Source organism: Balearica regulorum, chromosome 30 (assembly GCF_011004875.1).
Source record: "Balearica regulorum gibbericeps isolate bBalReg1 chromosome 30, bBalReg1.pri, whole genome shotgun sequence".
Taxonomy (NCBI): Eukaryota; Metazoa; Chordata; class Aves; order Gruiformes; family Gruidae; genus Balearica; species Balearica regulorum.
Genome location: NC_046213.1, coordinates 408,598 through 426,322, shown reverse-complemented (window position 1 = coordinate 426,322; position 17,725 = coordinate 408,598). Strand labels below are relative to the sequence as shown.

Below are 17,725 nucleotides of genomic sequence, written 5' to 3'. Positions count from 1 at the left end.
AGCCCCCCCCTCAGCGGGATTTGGGGCCAGCTGTGCCCATGTCTCTCTCCAGATGTGGTCCCTGCCCTCAGCTGGCTCTGCCCCTGCTTTGGATCCAGCTGTGCCCCCCCCATCTGGCCACGGCCCCTGGTTTGGAGCCAGCTGTGGCCCCTGTTTGGATCCAGCTGTGCCCCCCAATCTGGCCATGCCCCCTGGTTTGGATCCAGCTGTGGCCTTTGATCCAGCTGTGCCCCCTTCCAGCTCCCCCCCAGTTTGGATCCAGCTGTGCCCCATCTGGCCACACCCCCAGTTTGGATCCAGCTGTGCCCCATCCAGCTCCCCCCCAGTTTGGATCCAGCTGTGCCCCCATCCAGCTCCCCCCTACTTTGGATCCAGCTGTGCCCCATCCAGCTCCCCCCAGTTAGGATCCAGCTGTGCCCCCCTGTTTGGATCCAGCTGTGCCCCCATCCAGTTCTGCCCCCCACTTTGGATCCAGCTGTGCCCCATCCAGCTGTGCCCCCCAGTTAGGATCCAGCTGTGCCCCCCGTTTGGATCCAGCTGTGCCCCCACTTTGGATCCAGCTGTGCCCCATCCAGCTCCCCCCCACTTTGGATCCAGCTGTGCCCCATCCAGCTGTGCCCCCCTGTTTGGATCCAGCTGTGCCCCATCCAGCTGTGCCCCCCGTTTGGATCCAGCTGTGCCCCATCCAGTTCTGCCCCCCACTTTGGATCCAGCTGTGCCCTCTTCCAGCTCCACCCCCCCACTTTGGATCCAGCTGTGCCCCATCCAGCTGTGCCCCCAGTTTGGATCCAGCTGTGCCCCTCTAGCCCCGCCCCCTGCTCGGAGCGCCCCGCCCCATCCAGCTCTGGCCCCTCCCTCTCCTACGCTCCGCCCTCTCCCCGCTCCGCAGCCAATAGCCGCTTTCTCCTCACCTTCCCTGGGCGGGGCGTTGAGTGTAGGCCCGCCTATGAGACGAACGCGTGTAGGCGTGGCAGAGTAGAGGCGACGGACCAATGGCAGGGCGCGTCTCTCGGGTCCAATGGGAGGCGGCGGCTCTGCGGTGCGGAGGGAGCTGGAGCGACGGCCGGGCCGGCGGGGAGCGGGGCCCGGTACGAGCCCGGGGGGGTCCCCGGTGTGTGCGGGGCTGAGAGGGGCCCCGAGGGGCGGGGAACGGGGCTCTGGGGCGAGGGGCACGATCTGGGGGCTGTGGGCTGGGGGAGTCGGGGCCTGTCGGGGATGGGGCCTGCGGGGCGGGGGCCTGAGGGGGGGTGTGGAGGCCTGGGGGGGGGGCTCGGGGGGTGTGTGGGGGGTTAAGAGACTCAGGGATAGGGGCGTCAGGATGTGTGGGGCTGGAGGCTCTGGGGTGGGGGTCTGGGGTTGTGGAGCCCGGGGGATGTGGGGCTGGGGGACACGGGGGGGGTCAGGACACGGGTGGTGCTGAGGTGGGGGGGCTCTGGATGTGTGGGGCTGGGGGCGGCTGGATGTGTGGGGCTGGGGGGCTGCGTCAGGGTGTGAGGGGTTGGGATGTGTGGGGCTGGGGGGGCTGCGTCAGGGCGTGAGGGGTTGGGATGTGTGGGGCTGGGGGGCTGCGTCAGGGCGTGAGGGGTTGGGATGTGTGGGGCTGGGGGGATCTGGATGTGTGGGGCTGGGGGGGCTGCGTCAGGGCGTGAGGGGTTGGGATGTGTGGGGCTGGGGAAATCTGGATGTGTGGGGCTGGGGGGGCTGCGTCAGGGCGTGAGGGGTTGGGATGTGTGGGGCTGGGGGGCTGCGTCAGGGCGTGAGGGGTTGGGATGTGTGGGGCTGGGGAAATCTGGATGTGTGGGGCTGGGGGGGCTGCGTCAGGGCGTGAGGGGTTGGGATGTGTGGGGCTGGGGGGGGCTGTGTCAGGGTGTGAGGGGTTGGGATGCGTGGGGCTGGGGAAATCTGGATGTGTGGGGCTGGGGGGGCTGCGTCAGGGCGTGAGGGGTTGGGATGTGTGGGGCTGGGGGGCTCAGCTGCCTGCAGGAAGGGGCACCGGCACCAACCGGCAGCTGCCTGCATCCCCCTGCCTTCCCCTCCCGCCGTGGGGCCGGGGGTCCTCACACTTTCGCCTTTCCCTTCGCCCTTTCCCAGCCAACGCTGGACTTTGCACCCCGTTGATGCCGCCCCACGGCCAAAGACCGCTGCTGCTTTTAGCTCTTGGGGGGCTCCTCGAGCCTCCCATGCCGGGCGGTGCTGGTGGCCGGGCAGTTTTCTGCCCCAACGCTCCAGAAACACACAGAAAAAACGCGTATGCGCCGCTCCTCGCTCAGAAACACGGGGTCAGGGAGCAAACGGGCTGGTTGGAGTCGGTAGCAGCACGGGGACACGGTCTGTGGCTTGAGGGGCTGCAGCGCGGCTGTGTTTTGGGAGGGAAAACCACTCTGAGAGTCTGAAATGGGTCAAAATCCATCCCCGGTGACGACCCGAGTCCTTGCCGTAACCGAGTGCGTGCGGATCTTGAGCGGAGATGGGTGAAATCCTCACCGGCCGTGGCTTTTGGGAACGTAGCCGCGCTGAGGTTGCAAAACACGGCTCGTAACTCGCTTCCCTCTTCCCCCCCCCCCTCCAGGCCTGTGCTTGGAGCCCGCGACGCCCAGGTGGCAGAAACCACCACTGCGGAGGCCGAAATTGGGGTGAAATCGGGAAGGTTTGTGCCCATCGGAGTCAGTATTTGCCCCCATTGTGAATAACAGCGGGGGGAAGGCTGGATCTTCGAGCAGGAGGGGATGGGGGGTTTATTTTGTTCACCAACCTGTTGCTTTAGGAAATACAAATTGCTTTGGATCTTATTATTTCCATCCCAACCCAAATTTCAGCCCTCTCTCTCTCCATCCGCTGTTGGCAGCAAGCTCAAATACCAGAAAAAAAACCCCAAACTTTTGAAAGGTTATTTCTGAGTTTTTTGGGGGTGCTGAGCTCCCACCGATCTGCTTCAGGCTGCTGTGACCAGTTCCGCCGGCTTCCCCTGGTTGTTCAGAAATGAGGAAGCCGACGGAGCAGCTGTCTCTTTCGGATTCCACTCTTCTCCCGAGGAGGGAATTGGGGGAAATCTGCCAAGGTTTGGCTTCGGGATCTTTCCGTGCCTGCGGGCGGAAGCTGAAGTAATGCCGTCACATGCTTCGCCTTGAGAGGATCTGGAGAGGCGCTTTCCTGAGAGGGGAAGACCCCCACCCCGGCACAAAATTCTGGAAAAAGGGGCTTCTTGTTTTTTGTACCCGAGCCAAACTCCGCCCCATACCCAAAGCAGCAGCTTTTTGGGGCAAGACCTGCTTGTTTTACCTCTCTGCTCGCTCCCCTGGGTGCGAGGTGGAGGAAACCCCTGTGATGGGGATGTGGGGAGCAAAGTGTGACGCTCAAAAAGGCTTTTGACCCCCCCCAAAGTGCCGGGGTTTGCTCCGCAGGTTGGTTTCCTTCACTGTATCGGCGGGGTGGCAGCGTGGGGCTGATCCTGTCCCTCGGCAGGCGATAAAGCCACCGGGTCCTTCTCCCCATACCATGTTTGGTGGCGATACGGCACAGCGAAGCTGTTTTGGCGGGGGGGCGCGGCTTTGGCACAGCTCTCTTGCAGCGCTGGATTTGTTTACAAGGCGAAAAGCCCTGCCCGGCTGCGCGGTGAGCTCACGGCGAGGGCCGGTGAGAGTCCTGGCCCTGAGCGAGGGCTCCCTGCGGTGTTTATCACCGTTGGAGGAAGTCGAGCTGCGGTGGTGAGATCTGCTTGCCCTCCCTCAGCCAAAAAAAAAAAAAAAAAAAATATCCAGAGCCAGGGAATAGGTGCTGGATTTTGCTAGGGAAAAAGAGCCGGGGGGTGGGAGCGATGCTGGTGCTGCGGTGCGGTGAGACACAGAGGGCTTTCCTGGTCTCACCGACGGATCGCTTCCCACAGCCCCTTCCCGCGCCGCCTTCGGAGATCGGCACCGAGTTATGCTTCATCTGACGGCGAGGTGCGTAGCCCCGGCGTCGGGGTGGAGGGCGCCCAGTTGCCCGACTGTGAGAGACTGGTGGCGGGGCTCTCTGTGCTTTGCTAGTGTTTGGTTTTATTTATTTCTCTGTTTCTTCTCAGGTGGGGCGTCTTTGGGGGCCGTCGCCATGTCTCTGTGCCAATGCGCGGTGAAGCACAGCGAGTCGGACGCCGAAGGCTGCTGTTTCTCAGCGAGCGGCGGCTTGAAGGTTTGCCTGCACTGGAGCGGCGAGGAGGAGCGGGAGCGGTGCCAGACCTACACCCAGGGCACGCTCAGCGCCGAGGAGATCTGCATCGACCTGGCGCGGAGGATCGGTGAGCGTCGGGGAACTCCGTCTCTCTTCCGAGACCACAATATCCAACTGGGGTTGTGTCCCAGGGCTGAGAAATTCCCAGTTTCCCAATCTCTGGGACCATCTAAGTTGCATTATCCGATAAATCTGAGCTCTCATGTTGTTCTTAAGAAGCGGCTTCCCAGTAACTGGCTGTTAACAAATCCTTCTGTCAGAATTTGGGCATCCCTGCCGGCTCCAGAGTTCCTGAGAAGCGAGGTGGGATGGCTCTGCCCTGAGGCTCAGGCCAACGGGGCTGTGAGTTATTGGAGCGTGATGAGTTCAAGGGCAATTACTTCACCTCTGACTCATCAGCATCCCCGTTTAATGAGCGCTCTGCCTTCCCTCGCCGTGGATTTCTCCTGGCGGAGCTGCCAAAATCACGCCGGGCACCTGCGCCAGGGCTCTTCCCGGTCTGAGGGGCCGTGTCTGTGAAACGTTGGTTTGAATAAAGGGCAGCTGGTGGCTCTTTTTAACCCTTAGGAGAAGGTTTTAGCTCTCACCTAACCTGCAAATCACCCTTAATTCATGGGTTTTATTAACTCCCCTTCCCCTCGCTGCAGTCGAAGCAGCTCTGTGCCGCAGTTTAGTTGGAATAAGCTGCTGAGGCTCCCTGGCCAGCTGGCTTTCCCTGAGCGCCAGAAGGAGGACAGACACGCGTCTCTCTCTTAATTGGGACTTTTAAAGACTATCCTGCCTCTGACATTTCCCAGCGGGGACGAGGAGGACGTCTCGGTCCCCGGAGGCGGGGTGTTGGTGGCGTGGATGGGTTTGTGCTGCCAGTAAAATTGAGTGGTTGGGAGGAAAGAGGTGAAGAAAAGTTTTGTTTGGGGATTTTTAATTTTTTTTTTTCTATGAGCTGTGAATTTTTGCAGGCTTGGCAGCACCTGACAGGAATTTTCTTGTCTTTGCAGGCATCACGCCGCTGTGCTACAGCCTCTTCGCCCTCTATGACACCCAGAACCGAGTCTGGCTCCCGCCCAACCACCTCTTCAAAATCAGCAAAGACACCAACCTCAACCTGCTTTTCCGGATGAGGTGAGGCCGGTTTCCAGCGCTCCGTCCCCTGCTCTCGTCTTTCCTGGAGCCGAGCCCCGCAGAGCAGGAGCAGAGACGCTCCGGGCTTTAATAGGGTTGCTGTTAAATAACGCTGCTTGCTTTTTCCACCCCCCGGGTTACCTGTAGCGTGTCCGGATTTGCTTGGAAAATGCGTGCGGAGGTTGGCGCGGGGTCGGGGAGCCGAGCAAACTCAGCAGGGCTCGTCTAAATTGGACTCGGAAGGACTAACCGAGAAACGGGACGTGTTTGGAGCCCCTGCCTCTCCCTTGGCTTGGAAAAATTAATTTCCTTGTTCCCGCTATTCCTCCACCCTGCGTCTCCCTGGCTGATCCTGCACTCCCCACTCTTGGCTCCGTCCCCGAGCGGGACAACATCCCCTCCGAAGTGTTTTAAGACCAACAGCAAACACCCAGCGGCTCCTCTGAGTAAGCCAAGGGCTCCAGCATCGCCGTCTGCGTTCCCGGGAAGGCGACGGCTGTTTTTTGTAGACATCGTTGCAAGATACTCAGCGTCCCCCAGGGATGATGATCTTTTTATTAGGAGAGCTTTTTCAGGCTGGGTTTTGTTGGGATTTGGGTTTGTTTTGGATTTTTTTTTCATGGTGTCTGAGTCATAGCGAAGGTAAAAGCGAGGGAGAAACGGAAAACCTGGCTTGGAGATTTATTAGCCTGGTTCATACAACTCGCAATACCTCCTTCTTCCTGGGAAACCGCAGCGTATCGAGCTGAGGCCTCTCTCCGCAGCCGGCCGTTGTGCTGAACACAATCCATGCGATAGGAAAAAAAAGTCTCCGAGGCACCGCGCCGGCTCCCGTGCCTCACCGGGATGTTAGATCCTGCACGGCTGTGCTGTGTTGTCCAAGGAAGGTTGAAACGGTGGCCGGGGGAGCCATGCTTCCTGGATAAGTCACAGAATTCTGACTTTTTGGGCTAAAAAGCCCTTTCCCTTTGCAGCACGAGCACCAAAATAACCCTGGCGTGTTAACCGCAGGCAGAGATGCGGCTTTGGGGGTTGAGCAGTGGGAACGGAAACTCGCTCTTTGTGCTGATGGTTCTTTTTTTTAAGATGTGGCGTTTGGGGGGGGGGGAAGATGCTCCTCGCCCTGGCTGCTCTCTGTTTTTTTGGAGCCCCGTGGATCAAACCGGGCTGCGAAACAGCATTGTGGGGAGCAGTGCTGCTAAAGAGGTGTTTGCAGGTTGGGATTGGTTGCAGCCAGACTTAATTAGAGTCTCTTTAATGAAGCTCTGCTGATGGGGATATATTCTATGTGCTGTATGGTGCAGCTGGTCGTACAATGTGGTGGAAAAAGCTTAAAGGAACCAGTTTTGGTGGCAGGAAGAGATTGCTTCCCCTTTGCGTCCTGGTGTCGGAACCGTTGCCTTGTGCTCGGGTCATGTTTTCTGAGGACGTGGCTGATTTCTTGTTGGCAGCAGCGGTTCAATAAGTTTGGCTGTTAAAACAAAACACCCCAAAACTCTGAGCCTGGGATGTCCTTTTTGACCGCTCTCAGCTCTGAGAGAGTGTAGGGACAGACGGCCCCTCTCCTGTCCCCATGGACGAGCGTCTCCTCTCCTCCTTCCCTCCAGGTACTACTTTCGGAATTGGCACGGGATGAACGACAAGGAACCAGCAGTTTATCGCAACGTGCCCCGACAGAACGATTCCCCCGACGAGAAGCCGCAAGGTGGAGCCTTGCTCGACAAATCATCCTTCGAGTATCTGTTTGAGCAGGTAACGCACTGGGCGGACGGGTTGGAGGCTCGCTCGCACCTGGAGTTGTGGAAACTTGGGTGATTTTCTTGATCCAGCTGGATTCGGCTCAGCCCTGTTGTCAGGGATCTGTTTTTCCATCTGCAAGGGCTTTGTTTAGAGGACAAACACAGCTGTAGTTTTGACCTCAGAAAGCTTTTGTCCTGCTTAAAGCCTCCCTGGGAGGCTTAAAATTGAAAAGAAAAGAAAAAAAAAAAGACAAGAAAAAGCACTCCGGAAGTCAGTGCAGTTTTTTTTTTTCCCCCCTTTATTTAACTTTCTGTTTTTAATAGGGAAAATTTGAATTTATCAATGACGTCGCATCATTGAAAGACCTCCAGACCGAACAGGAGATCCAGAGGTTCAAGAACGAAAGCTTGGGCATGGCTGTGCTTCACCTCTCTCACATCGCCATCAAAAAAGGCATCTCCCTCGAGGAAGTTGCCAGAAAATACAGGTGACTGCTTGGCTTCGCAGCCTCAGGGATGGGGACTTTCCGCTCTGCGGCTGTCTGAAGAGTTTCTTCTGGTTTCTCACCCTCTTTCCTCTCTGTCCTCCTCACCGGGAGCGAGCCTGGGGTTGTTTTAGGTGACGGAGAGACCGGCTGCGGCTCCTCCGGCTGTGCGTTTTGCTGTAGATGCCCGTGAGATCTCACTGACCGATTCTTCCTTTCCTCCCGCAGCTTCAAGGACTGTATCCCGCGTTCCTTCTACCGTCAGATCCAGCAGAACAACTACCTGACCAAATTCCGGATGAAAAACGTCTTCAAGAAGTTCGTGCAGCGTTTCCAACGGCACACAGTCAGCACCGGCAAGCTGACGGTCCAGGACATCATGTACAAATACCTGGCTACCTTGGAGCACCTCGCGCCTCGCTTCGGAAGCGAGCTTTTCCCCGTGCTCTCCTTGGAGACCTCCTCCGAGGGCGAAAAGGTGCAGCTGTACGTCAACGGGGGACATTCGCAGCCGGAGCACGGGCACGCGCTGCTCCCCAAGGACCGACCCGTCACTCACGAAGTCCTGGTCACCGGCACGAATGGGATCCAGTGGCGGCCCGTGCCCATAGAGGTAGGTCGGTCCTCGTATTCCTCGCCACTGGGTGGGAAGAGCCGTTCCCATCCAAATCCCATCCCACGCCGGCTCCTTTTCCTTAGCTCGTGCTCCTGGGATTTTCCTTGGGCTCTCTGCGCTGCTTTCCAGTTCATCCCAGTTTGACCAGTAGCCACCGCAAACCTAGTGGTGCCATTTCCCAGCAGCAGGAAGGGCTGGAACTGATGCCTTTGTGTCTCCGCCTCTGCAGAACACGGAAAACTTCTCCCACCGTGGATATTTTGGGAGAAAGAGCAGAAACAAAGAGCTGGAGGCCAAGGGGCCGACTCAGCCGGCGGAGCGGAGCGAGCCGAAATGGGCCCATTTCTGCGATTTCCGAGAGATCACGCACATTGTCGTCAAGGACTGTCGGGTCAGCATCAACCGGCAGGACAACAAGTGCCTGGTGAGTGGGATTTTTTTCCTCTCCCCGCTGCCCGTCTGGATGCGCGTGGGAGCCCGTGGTTGCGTTTCGGAGACTGGGAGGAAGCAGCGCTGGGAAGAACAAGGATCTTTTCCAGGATTCAGGAGTTTTACGCCCTCCTCCTTAGGCTGGCAAAGGGATGGGTGGATTTTTGAGCTGCTCGCCCTCTAGCTCGGTGGCTTCTCACCCTGTTTGCCCTTCCTTCTTCCAGGAGGTGGTTCTCCCATCCTCCGAGAGCGCGCTCTCCTTGGTCTCGCTGGTGGATGGCTATTTCCGACTCACGGCTGATTCCAGCCACTACCTTTGTCACGAAGTGGCGCCTCCACGAGTCGTGATGAGCATCTTGAACGGCATCCACGGACCCATGCAGTAAGCGGTTCCTTCCCGAAGGAGGGCGCGGGGTGTCGAGGAGGACGTACCGTATCCTTGGGGCTTATCCGAAGCCATTTCCCTTTTTCCTGCCGCCAGGGAGGAGTTTGTTTTTGCCAAGCTCCGGCGGGAGGAACAGGAGGAAGGACTCTACATCATCCGCTGGAGCGTCCTTGACTTCAACAGGATGATTCTCTCCGTGGTGAAAAGGGGCCATCAGCAGGTAAGGTGCAATTCCCAGTGCAGCATTCCCGGGAAGGGCGAGCTCCGGGAGTGCTTCGTCTCGTTAGGAACGAGCTGGGCTGCGCCGGGGAGCCATGACGCTTGTCCCGACGCTGTCTTTCCCAGGCTCCTGGGATGCAGGGAGCCCTCAAGTACAGGCAGTTCCGGATCCAGAAAAAAGGAAACTCCTTTGTGCTGGAAGGGTGGGACCGAGAGTTTTCCACTTTGCGGGAGCTCTTGGACGTACTCAAGGGCTGCACGCTCAAATCTGGTGATGAAAGCTTCACGGTGAAGAGATGCTGTCCGCCCAAACCAGGAGGTATGAGGATGGATGATCTTCCTTCCGTCGGACTCGAGGAACAAGGGCGCCCGGTAGTTTCTGAGGCTTAGCGTCCGTCTGTTCCCTCCTTTTGCAGAGATCTCGGACCTGCTGATCATGCGGAAGGTGAAGGATAGCGCCAAGCAGATCCTTAACCTGACCCAGCTCAGCTTCCACCAGATCCGCAAGAACGAGATCACTCAGGTTGTGTGATCTGCCGTGCCGGGCAGCAGGGTTTAAGGGAGGCTGCGGGTAAATAAGTTGGCTGGAGGAAGCCGGTACCACACCCTGATGTCGCTGGTGCAAAGAGGGGAGAGACGTGGAGCGGTTATTGGGTTTGGTGCTTTATTCCTTCCCTCTTCGAGGAGATGGGGGGGAAAGAGCCGTGCAGAGGCCGCGCGGTCAGGGCAGGAGGCAGTTTCTTCCCTGCCATTCACAGTGAAGGTGACACGGAGGGAAAGGGGGAGAGTTGGCTGAAAATTCCCCCCCCGACGCACGCTCCCTGGGGGTCTGACACCCTCCTGCCTTCTCCGTCTACCTGCAGCGAGCCCACCTGGGACAGGGCACCCGCACGAACATCTACGACGGGGTGCTGAACGTCTGCGGGACCGCCGGGACCGACGACGAAGCCGAGTATTTTTCCACCGAACAGAATAACAACAGCCGGGAGATGCACGTGGTCCTGAAAGTCCTGGATCCCAGCCACAGAGACATCGCCCTGGTGAGTCCGCTCGGGGCTGGGGAAGGGGAGGTGGGACAGGGAGAGGAAAAACATCTCCGAGCCGCTCTCTAGGTGCTCCGAGAGACCGGACGCCTTCATGACATCCTGTCTCCTCTCCCCGCAGGCGTTTTTCGAGACAGCCAGCCTGATGAGCCAAGTGTCGCACGTGCACTTGGCTTTCGTGCACGGAGTCTGCGTGCGAGGCTCTGAGAGTAAGTATGGAGCTCTCCCTCCTCCACACCATGCTTTGCCGCTGCCGGCTTCGCTTTGTGCCGGTGCCTTTCCCTTGGCCGGGCCGAGCAGTTCCTGTGCCGTACCAAGGAAAATATCTCTGTCTTTCCCAGATATCATGGTGGAGGAGTTTGTGGAACACGGACCTCTGGATGTGCTGCTGCGGAAAGAGAAAGGCCGGGTCACCGTGGGCTGGAAAATCACCGTGGCCAAGCAGTTGGCCAGTGCCTTGAGCTACCTGGTAATGGAGCTGGGGGTTTCCTGGTGGGGAACGGTGCCGGCAGCCGCTTCCGAGCACCTTTTATTCCGGCTGCGCCCCTGGGTCTTGCCAGCAGCGTGGCAGGGAGGATCAGCCACGTTTTCCTCCGCCCTCCAAGCAGATAGACAGATTTTTAGCACTAACATGCCCTGCCTGCACCTCACCCCGTCCTCGCTCCCTCTTTCCCGGAGATGAGTGGCTGGGGTAGCACATTTCAACTCGAAACGCTGGATCCCGGCTCCGCAACTTCATTTTTGGGGCCGCGTGAGCTGGGAAGAACAGCAGACGAGGACGTTGCCTTCTCCGCTCGCTGGGCTTCTGGCCAGCAGCTTGGGAAAGCTCACTAGCTGCTTGTGAGGGCACACACCCCAGCGCCGGGTAATCCTCGGGTTCCTTTTATTTCCCTCCGCCCTCGGGTTTAGTTTTGTGCAAAGGGATAATGAGACAGGGAGGTGGCACCCATAATTAGAGCCAGGAGTCCTGCATTTTTGTTTGCTGCTGTAATCCGTGGACTTGACCTTGTTCTGAAAAATCAACGGGACTTTCTCCAAGATTTCGTGTTCCCTCGTTTTCACAGGAGGATAAAAACCTGGTGCACGGCAATGTGTGCGCGAAAAACATCCTGCTGGCCAGGAAGGGGCTGGAAGATGGATCTGTGCCTTTCGTGAAGCTCAGCGACCCCGGAGTCAGCTTTACGGTGCTTTCTCGAGAAGGTATTCGGTCATCCCGCGCTTGAACCGAGCGGGGCTGGACCTGTGCTTGTTCTGAGCTGAAAATCCAGGTGTTTGGGTTTTTTTCCCCCACCTCCTGCAGCCCACGTAGCTAATAAATAGTGTGGCTTGTGCCTCAGCTGTTTCGGCAAGGTCTTGCCGGCCTTTCACACTTTAGTTTTTGCAATATGCGGCATTTCGAATGCACAGACGAGCAAATTCTGTGACGGCGACTGGTTTTGGCCTCAAAGCTGCTGTCGGCATCAGTCCCGCTGCGGCTTCGGGTGACTGGGGGGAGCTTTTCCCCACTCTCCGTGTTGGTGGGAATCTTTCTGGCTGTATTCTCAGCAACACCTCGCTTTGTCTTCCCTCTCTCCCAAAGAGCGCGTGGACCGAATCCCCTGGATCGCTCCGGAATGCGTCCGGGATGTGGGAAACCTCAGCACGGCGGCCGACAAATGGAGCTTTGGCACCACCTTGCTGGAAATCTGCTTCGACGCCGATGTCCCGCTGAAGGAGCGCACTCCTTCGGAGGTGATTTACCTTCTCCTCTCCCTCCATTCCCAACTCTTCCGTTCCGAGATGGATCCAGCTCCGTCTGAGACATGGTTTTCTTTCTTTTTTTTTTTTTTTCCCCCCCTAGAAAGAACGTTTTTATGAGAAGAGGCATCGTCTGCCTGAGCCATCCTGCAAGGAGCTGGCCACCCTCATCTGTCAGTGCCTGAATTACACCCCGGTCGAGCGTCCGTCCTTCCGGACAATCCTGCGGGATCTCACCCAGCTCCAGCCGCACAGTAAGGCTCCGCAGTCAGGGGCATCCTGATTTTTTGGGGTCTGGGGGGGGGGTTTACGGCCCTGTTGTTCCCCTCCGTGCCCCAAATCGGTCGAGGTCTTGGCAGTGGTGGGGTGGGGGTTGCTGTGGAGGGTCTTTTGTCCTGGATGAGGGGAGGGAAAGGGAAAAAAAAGTGGGGGGAAGAATTTAAAAAGGTTAAAAAATGAAAGGAAAAGAGGAAAAAAAAAGGGGGGGAGGGGCAAAAAAGGGGAAAAGAGAAGGAAAAAAGGCCCAAACCAAAAAAGGCAAAAAGGGGAAAGAAAAGGGCAAAAAAAGGAAAAAAAGAGGAAAAAAAAAGGGAAAAAAGGGAAAAGAAAAGGCAAAAGAAGGGTGAAAAAAGGTCAAAAAAGATAAAAAGCGAAAAAAGGGAAAAGGAAAGGCAAATAAAGACCAGAAAAGGCAAAAAGGGGAGGAGAAGAGGGAAAAGAAAAAGCACTCCTCGGGGCACAGGGGTTGGGAGAGAAAATGGGCGCCCTCTGCTCTCCCCTCACCCGCTTTGGTGTCCAGACTTGGTCGACATCACCTCGGTGAACCCTGACTTCCCGGTGTCGGACCCCACCGTCTTTCAGAAGCGTTACCTGAAAAAGATTCGGGAGCTGGGGGAGGTACGTGGCAGCTTTTTCTCAGCCGAGGAATGACGTGGATCCGCTCAAAGCGAGTCCGTACGGATCGGAAAGATGGGAACAGACTTTTTGGGGCAAGGGGCTGAGGGAACCGGGGTGGGTTATACGGGAGAAAAGGAATCCGAGGGGCTGGCTGGGGGGGTCCCGGGTTCTTTTCCCGAGCGATGAGACGGGAGGAAACAGCCTCGAGTTGCTCCAGGGGAGGTTTAGGTTGGATATTGGGAACAATTCTGTCACCCAAAGGGTTCTCGAGTGCTGGAACAGGCTGCCCAGGGAAGGGGCTGAGCCACCGTCCCCGGGGGGGGGGTTAAAAGACGCGTAGAGGTGGCGCTCGGGGACGCGGTTTAGCGCTGGAGTTGGCAGGTTTAGGTTAACGACGGGACTCGACGGTCCTAAAGGTCTTTTCCGACCTAAATGACTCTACGATTCTAAATCCCCAAAGGATATGATAAATCCCCGACGGAAACGCGGAGCTTAGAAAAATCCCGAGGGCGATGGGATGTGCGGGGGAGTGCAGGGGGGGCTTGGGCTGGTCGGGAGGATTTTCCCCTCGTAGCAGGTTATCGTGGTGCCTCGCATTCCCGTGTGATTCATTCCCTCCAGCCGCCTCTGGGTGAACCAACCTCTTTCCGGACTGATTTCCAAAGAATCTGTATTTGGACGTGGATCAAAAGTCTTTATTTTTAATCTGTTTTCACTGAGGACTGTCTGAGAAGTTTATTGACCTTTATGGAGATCTTCCAGAGAGATTATTCTTGGTGTGGGGAAGCCGAGAAAAGCTTTTCCTGGCAGGATCTGAAATTCCGTGCCTGTTTTTTGCCAGGGTCACTTCGGCAAAGTGAGCCTTTATTGCTACGACCCCACGAACGACGGGACGGGGGAAATGGTGGCTGTGAAATCCCTCAAATCCGGCTGCAGCCAACAACTGCTGACCAGTTGGAAGAGGGAGATCGAGATCCTCAAGACTCTTTATCACGAAAACATCGTCAAGTACAAGGGTTGCTGCAGCGAGCAGGGTAAGACGGCGCTGGGGTGGGACGCATGGCGGCTTTGGTGGCAGCCGCGGAGCGGTTGCTGTCTCTTCCCCGCGTGCTCGATCACCAAAAGCAAATCCCAAACTTGTACCATCCGACCACCAAAATCTCGATTTCCCCGAGATTTTTTTTTTTTTTGGCAGCTGGTTGATCTCAGTCCCCATCCTGGCAGAGGGTTGGGGTTTTGGGGGGTGTCTCGGGGTTTGTTCCCCTCTCCTCACGAGGTTCAAACGCCGTCTTCCTCCTCCTCTTCCTCCTCCAGGAGAGAAGATCGTGCAGCTGATCATGGAGTACGTTCCTCTGGGCAGCCTGCGGGACTACCTGCCCAAGCACAACGTCGGCCTGGCCCACATCCTGCTCTTTGCCCAGCAGATCTGTGAGGTAAAGCCTAAACCTTCCCGGCTTCTCCTTGGGGGCTCCTCTGATTCCCCCCCCCCCCAAAAATTGGCTCTGACCCACCCAAAAACTGCTGCTGACCCCCCCCCAAAAACTGCTCCTGACCCCCCCTCTTTTTCCCCTTCCCCAGGGCACGGCCTGTCTGCACTCCAGGCTCCTCTGCTCCCCCAAAAATGCCTCTGACCCCCCAAAAATTGCACTGACCCCCCCCCAAATGGCCATGACCCCGCCACAAATTGCTCTGCTCCCCCCCAAAATGCCCCTGACCCCCCTCTTCTCCCCCTTCTGCAGGGCATGGCCTACCTGCACTCCCTCCACTACATCCACAGGGACCTCGCCGCCCGCAACGTGCTGCTGGAGAATGAAAACGTGGTGAAAATCGGGGATTTCGGTTTAGCCAAAGCCATCCCCGAGGGTCACGAGTATTACCGCGTCTGCGAGGACGGGGACAGCCCCGTCTTTTGGTGAGCGCCGCTCCCCTCACCGCGGCGGCGGCGGGGCGGTTCGGGGCGAGCGGAGGATGATGTCGGGGTTGGGGGCGGTGAGGAGAGGTGCGTGCCGAACTCTGCCGGCGCTCACCGGCGGCTTCGACCGTGCAGGTACGCCGTGGAGTGCCTCAAGGAGTGTAAGTTTTACTACGCGTCCGACGTCTGGTCCTTCGGGGTGACGCTCTACGAGCTCCTGACACGCTGCGACTCCGGCCAGAGCCCTCCCGTGGTGAGTGCCGGGTCGGTGACGCCGGCTTTACCGCGACGGTGTTTGCCGAGCTGGTGATTGCCGTTGATTTCTTAATTTTTTTAAAATTTTTTTCCCCCTCTTTGCCCACAGAAATTCATCGAGATGATCGGGGCGACGCAGGGGCAGATGACGGTGCTGCGGCTGATCGAGCTGCTGGACAGGGGCAGGAGGCTGCCGAGTCCCAAGGACTGTCCTTGCGAGGTGAGGCTGTCCGTCCGGCTGTCCGTCCGGCTGTCCGTCCTGCCAGGCTGCGCCAGGCCCTGGGGAAGGGAAAGGGGGGAAAAATGGGGAGGGGAAATGGAGGGGGAGGGAAGGAGGAGAAGAAAAGATGTGGCGGGGGGGGAAAGGGGGAGGGAAAAAGTGAGGAGGGAAAGGAAAAATGGGGAGGGGAGGAGGAAAAGATGGGGAAGGGAAGGGGAGGGAAATGGGGAAGGAAGGTGAAAAAAGTGGGGAGGGAAGGAGAAAAATGGGAAGGAGGAAAAGTGGGGAAGGAGGAGTGGGAAGGGAAGGAAGGGGAAAAAGCGGGAAGGGCTTCACCCTGCTGCAGGGAAGGGGCGAGAAGGGTGAAGTGGGAGCCCTGACGCCGCGGGCAGAGCTCCAGCAGTGAGGGGCTCCCCTTGTTCCCCGCGAAATGCCGGTGGCCGCGCTGCCTCCGGGGGGTCTCCCCCTCTCCCCGGGGTTCTCTCCCATCCCTCCCTCCCCCTCTCCCCAGATCTACCGGCTGATGAAGAACTGCTGGGAAGCGGAGGCTTCCTTCCGCCCGGCTTTCCACAACCTCGTCCCCATCCTCAAGAACTTCCACGAGAAATACAGAGCTCAGGCTCCCTCCGTCTTCAGCCTCTGCTGAGCCAGGATTCTGGGGGGGGACACGACACCACACGCGACGTACGGACCACCCCTCTCCGCTCCCCAAAACGCCGCGGCCGGCGTTTTCCCGGCGGCGTTTCGGCACGGGATGAGGAAACGTCGGGATGAGGAGGTGAGGTGAGCTGTGTGGCAGAGCAGCACCCATGGGGGTGGTGGTGGGGGATCTGATGCCCCCCCCCGCCCCCCCAAAGCCACGCCGTGTCCCCCCGTCGTGCTCCGGACCCGCGGCCATCCCGTGCCGATCCTCGCGGCACGCCGCGGCACGCCGCGCCTCTCCCGCCGAACACTGTGAATGAGACTGTGGGGATGGATGGGGGGGGGGGATTTATGGCCTTACACCCCCCCACCTCTCGCTCCCTCCTCTTCCTCGGAGGGTGTGGGGGGGTCGCCTTTGGGGACCGTGTGGGCTGCTGGATCTCCTTCCCCGTGGAATTTGGGGTGCCGCCCCCAAAAAGGATGGAGGTTCAGCAAAAGAATTTGGCACTTTATTGGGGTTTGGGGTCTCCGCTGCCTTTCTGCCCCCCCCAGGGTGGGGGGGATGGTTCCCCCCTCACCCCATTCCCCCCCCTCCTTTGCCCCAGGACTGTTTTTGGGGTGCTGGGGGGGGAGTGCTGGAGGAAGAGGGGGCCTGGCTGCCCCCCCCCCCCCCAAACTGTCTGCAAGGGGAGGTTGTCCCCCCCTTCCCCCTTATTTATTGCCTGCTGGCTGCCCTCCCCCCGTCAGTGGGGGGGGCCTGTGGGGTGGGGGGCCCCCCCTTACCCAATAAAGGATGTAACGGCCCCCCCTCCTCTCCGGCCTGGTGGGGGCAGTGGGGCCTTGGGGACCCCCCCTTAGAACAGGGGGGTGGGCGTCGCTGGGGGGCTGGGGTACCTATGGGAGAGGGCAGGGGTCCCTATACATTGGGGTGGGGGGGGAGGTCTTGGTGTCCCTATAGGGTCTGGGGGGGCTCAGTGGGTCCCTATAGGGTGTGTGTGGGGTGTCTCAGGGTTACTATAGGGCAGGGAGGGGTCAGGGGCCCCTATAGGGGAGGGGGAGGTGTCTCGGGGTCCTTATAGGGTGGGTGGGTGGGGTCAGGGGCCCCTATAGGGTGAGGGGGTGTGTCTCGGGGTCCCTATAGGGCGAGGGGTGTGTGGCTCAGGGTCCCTATAAGGGGTGTGGGCGTCGGGGGGGCCCCTATAGGGGGAGGGACGTGTGTCGGGGTCCCTATAGGGTGGGTGGGCGGGGTCAGAGGCCCCTATAGGGGGAGGGAGGTGTCTCGGGGTCCCTATAGGGTGGGTGGGCGGGGTCAGAGGCCCCTATAGGGTGAGGGGGTGTGTCTCGGGGTCCCTATAGGGTGGGTGGGCGGGGTCAGAGGCCCCTATAGGGGGAGGGAGGTGTCTCGGGGTCCCTATAGGGTGGGTGGGCGGGGTCAGAGGCCCCTATAGGGGAGGGGGAGGTGTCTCAGGATCCCTGCAGGGTGAGAAGGGGGTCTTGGGGTCCCTATAGAATGGGGTGTCTCGGGGTCTCTATAGGGCTGGGGGGGGTCAGGGGCCTCTATAGGGTGAGGGGGAGTCAAGGGTCGGGTCGTTCAGGGGCGTGGCCCCTGAGAAGCAGCCAATGAAGGGGCGGTCACCGCAGGGCTCGTCCGGTTCTGCCCAATCAGGAGGTCGAATGCTAATAAGGGGCGTCTCCGCCCAATAGAAAGCACCGATGCTGCCGGCTTGTTTTTTTCGCCCTGCCCAATGAGGGCACAGAATGCTCCCGCGTGGGCTTGGCGGCGGGTGGGCCAATGAGGCGGCGGCGTATTGACGGCGC

At 58.9% G+C, this 17,725-nt stretch overlaps 1 protein-coding gene across 1 annotated transcript; it reads left to right on the top strand.

Annotated features, from left to right (window-relative positions):
• Positions 1–994: 994 nt before the first annotated feature.
• On the top strand, positions 995–16,711 carry TYK2 (tyrosine kinase 2). The gene is made up of 26 exons (XM_075738042.1): positions 995–1,088; positions 2,570–2,647; positions 3,884–3,941; positions 4,061–4,273; positions 5,205–5,328; positions 6,936–7,080; positions 7,392–7,555; positions 7,781–8,165; positions 8,398–8,592; positions 8,822–8,979; positions 9,079–9,202; positions 9,328–9,520; positions 9,618–9,724; positions 10,065–10,241; positions 10,366–10,453; positions 10,586–10,713; positions 11,309–11,444; positions 11,824–11,975; positions 12,085–12,235; positions 12,781–12,878; positions 13,720–13,912; positions 14,193–14,311; positions 14,618–14,790; positions 14,926–15,043; positions 15,155–15,265; positions 15,777–16,711. Exons 4-26 carry the CDS (start codon positions 4,087–4,089, stop codon positions 15,909–15,911), a joined length of 3,561 nt encoding a protein of 1,186 aa, XP_075594157.1. The 5' UTR covers positions 995–1,088; positions 2,570–2,647; positions 3,884–3,941; positions 4,061–4,086; the 3' UTR covers positions 15,912–16,711.
• Positions 16,712–17,725: the final 1,014 nt, after the last annotated feature.